We start from the raw sequence: 12,024 nt of genomic DNA on the forward strand, positions 1-12,024 counted from the left end.
GGTCCAACCCTTTCGCATTTGCATTCATTTTGATTCAGTGATGTCAAAACTTGTGTGACCTGTGGGCGGTTCAGAAAGCAGAGTCGGTTGCAGAGGTGGAGGAGTTTCAGTGGAGGAGTCTCTTGCTCCTGCAAACGTGGTGCTGATTACAGGATGCATGATAATAAAAGCTATGAAAAAAACAACTCTAATCAGGCTCAAGTGTTTTCTGCTGGCGCCTGATGTGTTTTGAATTGTTACAGTTTGGGGTGTATTCCCAGCTTCTTCATTCAGTAATGTCACTGAACCTGTGAATTCAACTCAAGTTAAAGGTTTGCTGACTCAGGAAGGCAAACACCTATGTCACTTTTGTTTATTTAAGAGGAAAACCAGCGTTTCAGTGCATTTTTAATAACCGAATGGCTGTTTTCCTGGTTAAAATCTGCAGACTTTAGAGACACTGTCCTGTTGATTCAAAATATATATTGATTTGTGTCATAATATAGACTACGGAGAAGCATCATTTAACAAATCTCAGGAGGTCTCGAAGGAATGACCAGATTAAAACCCTCCTTAAACACCAACTTCCCATAATCCAGCAGTGGTTTGGTGACAATCACTGGATCTTCCAGCTTGATGTAGCACCATGACACTAAGCAAAAGTTATAACTGGCTTTCAGATAATCAAATTAACATTTTAAACCAGAAGACTGCACAGATCTTACAGCTTTTGGTCAAACTGTAGGTGAAAAACCTCTAGAAAAAACAATGGTTGCTTCCAGGAAATCTGTTTACCCTTGCTGATGACGGCTTGCACGCTGGAGGGGTTTTATTGTTCGTTTTTTAAGTTCAACATGACAATGATATGTCTGTCTTTTAATGGAGATTGCTTTTTGACTTCTCTGACTTTTTAAACTTTGGAATTATTTAAAATCAGACACATCTACCCTGAAGTTATACTGATTTAATCAGCTTTGTGGGAGCCCAGAACACCTCAAACAACCTGTCAGTGGAAAAACTTTTATTTTCTGGTTTCCTTTGTTCCTTACCTGTAGCTTTTTAATCTCTTTCTTGAGGTCTGCTTCATATTTCTCCTTCTGGTTTGTGTTGGCTGCATTGTGAAGCTGCAAAAAAAGAGAGAGACAGACAGAGACAAAGGGTCAAAGCTGAAGTGCAGCAGTGCACGCCTTCATTTTCAAAATGTACCATACTAAAAATCATCCAATCTGTTGAAAGCTTTACAGCCTGCAAGTAAAGCATGTGATCATACTCTTAAAATCACAATTATCCTGTTTAATTAGATTAGTGCTACTAACTGATTACGTAGCAAAAACAACATGATTAAGTAGGACAAAAACATAAACCTAAGAACTAAATGGGTAATAAAGTGAGACATAAAACTAACAAAGGTCATCCAAACAAACATGAGTATTTATGAAGAACACAAGCTTCTGGAAGGTCATAAGGAAACGCAGTAACTGCCAACAGCACAATAAAAAGTGGATGTAATGAAGGGAAAAAAAGGCAACTGGGATCTTTGTTAATGCGCTAATGACTTTGTGCCTCTTTATTAGCAAAGCCGATGTTCACTGTGGGCGCTGCTGTGCGCTCTGGGCAAAGCATTGTTTTAATAACAGCTGTATTCACTTTGTTTATTATAAGTCTCATGAGTATTGGACATCCTGTTGTGGTAATGGCAACCTTTATTAACTACTAAGGTTAATAAATGCAGGAGTCTGATGAAACTAATGCTGCACAGAAACATTAGCAACAAATAGCCTGAGAGGGAGAAAGTGTCCCCGCAGAGCCTGAATGATAACAGATGGAACGAGCAGTCAATAATAATTGATCACTTGGTTGGCAGAGAATCTGTGAACAATAACTTAACGATTAATATATTTTTAAGACCTTTTTACAAACATGCTTCTTGAATTCTTCTTTAAAACTGCAAACAGAATATTGTCAGGACTGAACACTGATCACAGAGAACATCACGGACCTCATGTGGAGCATTTGCACTTTTTCTGAACATTTTCTAATATTAGACATTTCTTGTTTTTTTATACCTTTGTAGACTATACAAAATAAAGACATTCAGTAAATATGGGATAGAACTTGACATTGCCTTACCCCAGATATATATTAATATGATGCATGCATGCTTTCAGATAGGCACTGATAGGTAACAGAATATAATTTCGAACTTTTTGGGGTAATTTAGAAAGTGTCATCACACAGTGTGTCCAGCCATATCAGCTTTAACTGTGGCATATGTTGGTCACGTGGGTTAAGCAAAAGGGTTTATAAAATCTATTTATTTTAAAAAAGTATGAACATATTATTTTCTGTTTAATGCGTTTTGGTAAATGGTAAAATGGTAAATGGCCTGTATTTATATAGCGCTTTTCTAGTCCCTAAGGACCCCAAAGCGCTTTACACAACAAGTCATCCACCCATTCACACACAGGCAAGCTACATTGTAGCCACAGCCGCCCTGGGGCGCACTGACAGAGGCGAGGCTGCTGGACACTGGCGCCACCGGGCCCTCTGACCACCACCAGTAGGCAACGGGTGAAGTGTCTTACCCAAGGACACAACGAGCGAGACTGTCCAAGCCGGGGCTCGAACCGGCAACCTTCCGATTACAAGGCGAACTCCCAACTCTTGAGCCACGATTAAAATATTGGCAGATCTGTCTGCGTCTCTCTTAACTGCCTGTGAAACTGTGTTTGAGACAAAACTCCAGGTTCTCAGATTCTAGTGGACACATCTGAAGCTGTGTAACTTAGAAATGCATGTTGCTAACCTGCTGATAACTTAGCACACCACCCTCTCACTCAAATATGGTCGCACATGCTTCAAGAACCAGCATGGCAGCATCCAACATGCTATAACGAAAGCTTCCAAATGCAGAGTACACAACTAGTAGGTGATGTCACAGCTGTCACCTCTATATTTATTAGATACAGTCTATGACATGCAATAATATCAGCCTTCTCTTTTAAGTGGCAACTCGATTTACAGACAAAGTTATAGCAGCTAAGTTGTTTAATGCGTCTTACTGTTAGATTTTCACTTTAGCTCCTCTTCATATGAAAGTAAAGCATAAACCCAAACAATCACTGTGCCACAACACCAACTGACTGCAGCATTAAAATGCAATTATCCCTCTCATCCCTACCATGACTCCATTGCAGGATATCTTTGAGTCAAAATGAAAAAACAGAAAGTTGCAGTCCCAATAATATGATTGTTTCTTACCTTTTGCCAAATATCCTCAAACTGCTCCACTCCCTCCGCTACTTTTTTCAGACATCGATCTATTTCACCTGGAGGAAACCAAAAATGAGCAAAAAGTTCATATAAAGCATATTAGACATGTGTCTCCGTTCTAATTCAAAGAAGCTGTATAAGCAGGTCAAAGCCAGAACACATGACTTCCTCATCAAAGTCATTTCATAAGAGGTGGGAAGAACAGAGTATAAATAATAACGGATTCATCACGTCAGAGCATCACTGACCTCTTTTTTTAGTTAAACTGACTTGTGTTTAAACATGTATGAGATGTAGTCATTAGCACAGAATAATAAAAAGAAATGTCATGTTTGGGAAATTATTTAGTATATGAGCACTGACGCTGCCGATCATAGCTCTAGCTGTACTGGTTATTTGATTAAAACCAGAGTTTTTTCTACCATCAATATATTCCTGCTTCCAGGTTTGAGGCGTTCTGCTCAGCAAAGTGGCTCCAGCTTAAAAACAGGCCACTGGAGGGCTGTTTTTGTGTCGGGCACAAAGAGAAGCGATAAATGCACCATATAACAACAAGGCACTTAAAACTGTGGCTGGCATCTCATGAAATATGCATATTGTAAAAGGCACATTATGCTCCTGAGCAAGTGGTGGCACATATACAGCAGCTAATTCCCAATATCTTAGAAATGCAGCTCCATGAATAGCGTGTGGTGGATGTTTAAAGAGTCAGAAGCGATTAGGGAGTGACAGAAAGAGACAAACACGTCTAGATTTAGGCTCAACAGATTTACGTCTCCCTTCTGTGGTCGCATGGATTAGCTCGTGGCTATCAAATGTAAACAGGAAAATGCTTGCAGTCTAATTTTAACATTTCTGACCTGGACCACATCAGCCTAGTCATTCTGCTTTTTACATACCGCAGAGGAATGTCAATGTAAGTCCTGGAGTGGAAAATCATGATATGCTCACCCGTATCTCATCCAATTACAGCTTTATGTCATGGTTTACTTGGTCAGGGAAAATCAAGATCATCATAAATGTACAGCCCAGTCTCATAGTAGAATTTTAAATACTATTACATATTTTCTGAACCTAACCATTTATGTTTTTAAAGTTTCAACAACAACATAAAATATCACAGGCCAAGTGTAGAATCTGGTCCCGTGAGAGACTCAAACTGTGGTCGCTGGTATGAGTGGTGAGATTCTTCACACCACCACCAACCCCTTCAGCCTCCATCCCCAATATTCACTTTTTCCCATTTAAAAGTGGAAAATATTCATTTAGTGTACACATGACACCAGCCAGACAAACAGCTGTGTTCAGGAAAACAAAAATAAGGATGGGAAAATTTGTTTCCAGAAACTAAAATCAGCAGATAAAGGGTGTGACTAGTTCACAGACTGTACTAAAATGCATGCACATGTGAAGTGAGGGAAAAAGGTCTGCCAAAAACCACCACACCTCCTAAACAGATATTCCCAACTTGTCATGTTTCACATGTATTTCCAGCAGCACCATGAACACACCATGATGCTCATTTGGTAAAGCGGTAGTTTGTACACAGCCTCAAAATGCAGAGTACAGAAACCAGCGGATGACATGACAGTGACAACCATGTTTTATGGACAGTGTTTGATCTCGGTACTCTCTGTGTCGGTTAAATTCTTTGCATAGATCTGCAAAACAGGGCGACTGTAAATCCCACATAAGGCAGATGATAAAGCAGGTTATGCACTGGGCATGTAACCTTGATAGGTTACTACTGCATGAGTGTGTAGCATCCTCATTTTTTCTGCCCGTCAACTGTGACATCTGATTTCTAAAACCCAGGGCAGAGATGGAAAATGCTCAGCTTTAAGAAAGAAAATGAGATTTCACAAGCAAGGGTGATGACTTGGAGTCTCTAGGAGCCAGCTTGCAACTTTAACTTTTTACCTTCATGGTATTTTCAGAGTTATAGACCCAAAATACATAAGAATGGAGGTGAAATTTGTCCAGTCCCAAGCCCAGATACACATGAGTGGTCGCTTGAGAGAAAGCACCCAGCACCGCCAAATCAAACATCCAGGGAGCCACCGAAAGTACCTTCCTCCTATTCTCCCTCGTGTTTTTGATCCTTCATAAGCCCATAAATACAGGGCATATCAGCGTGAAATTTTGAAAGCTAAAAATATGTTTACACTAACTCCAAATGCTACAATCACATTTTTGTTTAGCAGGATCTTTTACTATAACCAGCTTGGGACATATCAATATTATGGAAAATAGCAGATTTCCATTAGCACGGCTGCATGTATACCCAGGATATGAATGGAGCTCTGTGCTGGGTCCACCCCACCTCTCGCCCTACGACAGCTGGAAAAGGCTCAGGCACACCCACCACCCTGAACTAAATAAACAACAACTGCACTAATTTAATGTCTATGATGCAGAGTAACAGAAATAAGCACTGGTACCCTGGATGTTTGATCTGTTTTCTGATAAGTCACAAGAGAAAACTATGACAGGTCTCCTTTCTCCTACATTTTTATACCAGACTGACATTGTAGCCGTAACTGCCTGAGAAATGAGTCAAAATGATTGTATAAGAGTGATGTTTAAATATTTAAAAATTCCATAATTTTGACATATTTTCATAGTACGAAAGTAACATTTTGATTTCATACCCTTGTATTTCTAATCTCTTAAATACATCGGACTTTTATTTGATCCACTGTGTGTTTGCTAATGAAGATAACAGGAGTGATGAGGAAATAAGCAGCAACCAGTGAGGTCGAGAGAAACCCGCTGCTGTAGCCAAGTTGTGTGAACAAACTCCAGCTTGAGCCTGGCCTTAAACAGCCTTGATGTTAAGATACTGCCGTGGCTGTGTTATTTTTAGATGAAAGTCTACCTCCTCTGTAATAATACATTACAATTTGACAGAGCCGGGGCCGTGCTGGAGCTTGATCTTTTTTTACTCATGACAACATTTTAGGGGGATACGTATATGGGTTTTTGTTTTTAATGTGACAGCTGTTCAACCGGAGAACTCACGGGAATATCATGTGATAGGATGAGTGATGCTGAATCCTGTCAAAAAAGTGTTTTTTAGCCTGCGGCGACAAGCGTCGGCTGGAGAAACCCATCAAAGTTAAAGACATCGACGGGAGGGAGAAAAAAGCCTCGAGGTTTTTTGGTATTCACACAAAGGTCTGGGTTCAGGTTACAAGACTTGTTGTGGTGAGTGTCAGAATTTTATCCCAGCATTATCATCCAAGAGCTGTGAGTGTGGTAGTACTTGTTTAAATTTTCAAAATAAAAGTATAGAACAAAGAGCTTGACACATGCTCTAGTTTCTGTGAAAGTGTGTCAGCAGTGAGCAGACTTTTGCACAGATGTCTGCCGGCGTGCACGGATGCAATGTCACCCTGTGCACAAAAACAGGTAGAAACATTTTCACTAAACCAAAACAGGAAATGCAAAGAGACAGAAAAATTTATGAGGGAAATAAAAATGATTATACTGTGTGTATACACAGTTCACTCAAAAATTTAATGACAGCACTTTGACCCTGCATGTCAACATCAAGCCTGAAAATTTCCTTGCACACCAAAGTCAGTGATGTCAGTCAGTCAGCCAATGATGCCTTATTTCAGTTTCTATGGTTATTTACGAAGATTTGATGCAAAATGGATTTCTGACTCCAGATCCAAATCTTAAATACATAAAAATTCACAAAATTTGTTATTTTTATTTATTCAAATAACAAACCTTCCACACAACCTTCCTGGTGGAGGTAAAAATAGATAACATATGCAGTCAGGAAGGATGTGGAACTTTTAAAACAACGCCGTTCACCCCAAAATCAAATTTACATATCTTCCCTCTGGCTTGTATTGTAATTTATCCATTCAAATTACTTGGATGCGAGTTACCAAGCTTTGAATATATCAGCTGTAGAAATGCCTGCCTTCCTTTGAATAGAATCAAAATGGATGGCACTTAGCTTTAAAAAAAACAAAACAAAACCTTTGAGGTGAAAATAAATCATCATGACCTGGTTATTCAGAAAACTCCACAAGTTTCATGTAGGAACCTTCTTCTACCTGCAGTCGCCAAAATAAAAAGCTGCCTGACAACAAGCTTACATGGCAGTTCACGCTATCAGTGTTTAGACCTTGGCAAAATCTCATCGCTGATGGATACATACTTCCTCCTGCAAAGTAATAATGTGCATAAATGTAATTTTGAACTGTCTTTTTAAATTTTAGCTCTGCCCAAGACAAACTTGTACAGGCCGAATTAACTGTGAGAAACCTCAGCAGCTTTATAAAATGATCCACTAAGGATCTTTTTATCCTATCCTGCTCATTCTGTTACATCTAATAGACAGAGACAGCAGGTAGAGAACAGTTCCTACATGAAACTGCTCACAACAGGTTTTGTTTTCTGAGTAACTGGGTCGTGAGTTTCTCATATTAATTTTTTGGCACACTGAACTAACACCAAAAAGCTAAGCACCATCTAGTTTGATTTTATTTAAAAAGAAGTGTTGGTAACTCACATCAAAAATCATTTGAATTTTTACCCAGTGACTCTGTTTCTTACCCACGAACTCCTCTTGAGTAGATCTGGATAACTCACAGATCAAAATATTACCTTTTTATCTTATGTGCAGATTTTTGCTCCCAGGAATACATGTCAAATATAATTACCGTAATTGTCGGGCTATAAGCCGCTACTTTTTGCACAAGCTTTGAACCCTGTGGCTTTTAGTCAGGTGCGGCTTTTCTATGGATTGTCCATGATTTTTGTCATATCGTAAGACGATTTGTTTTATTTGTTCCGCTATTGTACGGCACTACGTTGCCTGGCGGAAGGGCATGTGATCGGACACACATCGGGGTTCAAGAGTAGTATGTTGGTCACATGTCCATCCGCCAGGCAACATAGTGCCGTACAAGTAGCGCGAAAAACAAACTTCAAAGTAGCGCTACACGTTCAGCGGGAGGCGTGGATGACAAGCGGCCATAAACTTGCGAAAAGCAAGTTATGCCCAACTCCACCGGTGGATTCTGACAGCGTGAAAAAGTGTGAAAACATCCATGATCACCAACGGATTTCAAAGGGCTGGACTGCTGCATGATGGAGAGGAGGACACCGCCACGGCCCTTCAGAGGGTGTTCGACTCTGACACTGACAACGAGGATTTCTTTGGTTTTGAAAGTGACAACGAAGGAAAGGAGCTGAGAGTGGATGACGAAGCCATCCTGAGCCTGTTCATATCCGACACTGGGGAAGATGGTGGTGAATGACTGACTTTTCTTCTTGTTAAAGCCGTGTCGCTGCACCTGAGCCGAAAAGGTAGTCCGAATCTATTTTTCTGGTGTGCTGTAGGTTATTGTTATGTACTACATTTGTTACTCATTTATGAAGCACAGTACATGTTTCGTACTTGTAATTACTGCTACTTGTACATATACCTAAAAAGTTATGCAAATATGTACCCATAACTTGTTTTTCAAAATAATTAATAAAAGGCGTGTGTCTCCAAACAGCCATCTCTTTCCTGACAATTCCCTTTGTGCATATTCTCTTACATATGATAAGTCAACATTGAAACACCTGCGGCTTTTAGTCAGGTGCGGCTAATGTATGTACAAAACAGGATTTTCCCCTGATTTTAGCTTGTGCGGCTAATATACAGGTGCGCTCTGTAGTCCGGGAAATACGGTACCTATCAACGTAGTGGTACATATATAAGAGAAAATAAAGTAAAGCAGAGTGAAACCCTATTTAAGAAGATCGATATCAATGTGCTTGAAGGTTTTCTGTCCTTATCATCAAGTTATGTTTGGAATCCATGTTCGGATTGCACAAACTCAACAGAAAATGTGCATTCATACTTCAAAGAGACCCGACTTTGTAAAGTGGTTAGTTCTGATGTACAGTGGAGGGCAATCTGAAACTGTCAGGCCGTCTGATTTAAGCAGGCAAACACATAAAAAGCACCTGAGAGGAGAATGAGCTATGTAGGTAATTTTACTGGAGGGCAGGAAAGAATCCAGTCTGACTCCAGACTAAAGAAACAGAAAGAAGCTAAAATGACAAACTTTGGCAAAATGTAGCAGTCTTTGCACACAAAGCAAATGGCCTAGATCTTGGTTCCACTTACCTCTTACCCGTGACTTCAGTGGAAATTTCAGATTCAGGCACAGACTAATTCATGTTCTACACAGTTCTTACAAGTTCACAGAAATTTCTGTTCAATTAGAACCAAATATTTGAGTTGATGATTATAATTTTTATACAGTTGTTGTAATTTGTGTTTTAACTATTTTTTTAAACGATGTTTTATTACAAAACAAAACATCCATCAAAAAATTGTCCTCTGTTTTTTTTCAGGCTACTTAAATTTATTTTGGGCTATCAAAAACTGAAGAGTGTCTGCCCGAAGGGCTACCAGGGATTTTGAAATTTTGCGAGCCCTGTGCACATTAAACCAATCATCTGATGCTCCCGTACTTTCTTCTGTGCTTTTATTTGACACAGAACAAAGCAGGCAAATCTCCCATGCTTTAGTTAAAGTTAGAAAACCAAAACCAGATTTGTTTTAGCTTGCATGTGAAGCCAAACATTTCTAACCTGGCAGGATGAACACTTACGTAACTCCACAAACAAGCTGCTTGTGAACACATGTGACTTTTGTTTACAAGCCCTGGCTCTCTTTTAAACAAGCACTGTGACGTAATTAAGGAAATAAACCAAAGAAAATTTTCCACTTTTGGTCGCAAAACAAACTGCTTGCCAACGAAGCAGGTATAGGTGTGCTCGTGCACTATTTATCTTTTTCCGGTCAGAGTGACACATGGGCGGAGTTTATCACAGACAAAACATCAGGGGACTTTCCAACAGCAACACACATAACACAAACTCTTCATTGAGATCAAATGAGATCTTTATTGTAATTTGTGGTTAACCTAATCCACCTGGCACCTGATCATCTCACTAATGCCCTTTTACACATGCACATGCATGCACACACACACTCAGGCAGAAATCTCACCTTGGAGTTTCCTTTTATCGGCCATGACTGATGACTAGGATGATGTCTTCATGCCTTCTTTCACTGCAGGGAAAAAAAACAGGAGTCTGCATTAATAAATCCCAGGATAGGTGTCACAGAGAAAGACTAAGAATATAAAAATGAAAGGAAGCAGGATGCAGAGCGATGATGACTTGTGGAAAGATGGATGGATTGAGGACAGAGGGAGAAATGTGGACACAACTGTCCTCATTAGCTTCTAAAACTCAGTTTGGTTCTCCAGTGAGAACCTTTGGTGAGGAAGCTTCTTTAAAGGAAGCAAAAGTCGAAATGTTTCTGTGGGTGGAAGGATCATTAAAAGTTCCCAGTGCCTTTGTTTGTGATTTCTGAGGGTGTCTCACCCAGTGACTGAGGTGTTTACTTACATATGGCTCTGGCTCTATGCTGTTGTAATTATGACTACTGTACAGGTCTCCAGCTGGGAAGCATCACTCCAATCCTGACTCAAAAAGCTGGATTGAGTATCAGTAAAAATGTGCTAATCTATTCAATTCAGTTCTATGTTGCTCTGCGTTTGCCTCACCATGTGTCAGCAGCAGTGCACCAGTTGTTAGCACGAGAGCAAAAGGAGCACGGAGGAAGCTGCAAGCAAAGTGTCGGCAGTCTCGAGATATTTCACACCTGTGATGCCAACAGCTTCTCTTTGTATGTTTGTAATAGTTTGTGACTTTACTGTAAATTGTGGTTCTCTTTCTTCTTTTGTTGCCCTGCTGAAAAACTGTGTTTTTGTTGGCAGCACACTGAATTCCCGCCACTTTTCTGCAGCTGAAAATCAAAAAAAGCAACAACAAAGTTGACAGCTGCCATTCAAGGGCAGACCTTTTGATTCAATCTGACTCAGCAGTGATATCTAACACTGCTGCGCTGAGCAGATCAGATAGAGGTGAGCAGGTACGACAGGTATGGCGGAAAAGCCGTTTATGAATATAAGTGGCTTCATCAAAAGCTTGCTTTGAGCACGTGGCCTCCAAGGTTTTCATAGCAGAGAGACACCAAAGTCATTCCTCACATTTCTTCTTCTTAAACTCAACTGATGACGACTTCATTAAAACATACAGCGATTAAAACAAAAATCTAATATTTCCAATAATAAGAGCCTAATTTCAATCACAGTTTGATAAAACAATTAGTTTTATAATGAACGGTTGCTACAAAGCTCTCGTTTTATCTTATATTATGAACCAAAGGCACCCATTGCCTTCACAGCAATGCTGTAAACAGCGGATCATCCAGTCCCCACCGCCTCCACCTCTGAAATAAATTAAATTAACTAACTAAATAAATAATACAGATTACAATTACTGGAAAAACTAAACCATAAGATGTGGACTTTTGCCATAACCGAGCAGCCCTAAAGTACTTGCAGTTACAGTTGCAGGTGGCCTGTGTAGATAAAAATGTTTGGAAAGTAGAGCTCATCAGTCAGCACAAGAATAAATATAATACCAGCTGCAGGCCTTCAGAGACAGTTTACTGTAAATATAAACCTGGCATTAAGGTATTTTGTAATTTCATACTGTCATAGTACTATGGAAGGTCATTTAGGGTTCCAGGTGATTCGAGATACAACTGACTGCAGATAAATGATCTCAATGCCTCCAGGTGGATCGCACTTACTTGAAATGCCAATACAATGTAATTACTGCACATTTGTTTTTATGAATTTATTTTTCTTTCTGTCAGATAAATACAATCTTAAT

General features: G+C 39.7%; 1 protein-coding gene across 1 annotated transcript in view; it reads right to left on the reverse strand.

The window, feature by feature from the left end:
- Positions 1 to 12,024, reverse strand: part of LOC147303317 (CCR4-NOT transcription complex subunit 3-like) — a 40,095-nt gene that overhangs the window by 22,290 nt on the left and 5,781 nt on the right. The window contains exons 2-4 of the mRNA XM_086280209.1: positions 10,286 to 10,348; positions 3,241 to 3,308; positions 1,029 to 1,103 (exon numbers count right to left, since the gene is read on the reverse strand). Of these exons, the coding sequence (XP_086136335.1) occupies positions 1,029 to 1,103; positions 3,241 to 3,308; positions 10,286 to 10,310 (168 nt within the window). The 5' untranslated portion in view covers positions 10,311 to 10,348. The remainder of the gene's footprint in view (positions 1 to 1,028; positions 1,104 to 3,240; positions 3,309 to 10,285; positions 10,349 to 12,024) is intronic.

This window comes from Aulonocara sp. 'chitande type north' Nkhata Bay, linkage group LG22 (assembly GCF_057382095.1).
Source record: "Aulonocara sp. 'chitande type north' Nkhata Bay isolate Kocher_YH1m ecotype deep benthic linkage group LG22, A_spYH_male_GT1.1, whole genome shotgun sequence".
Taxonomy (NCBI): domain Eukaryota; kingdom Metazoa; phylum Chordata; class Actinopteri; order Cichliformes; family Cichlidae; genus Aulonocara; species Aulonocara sp. 'chitande type north' Nkhata Bay.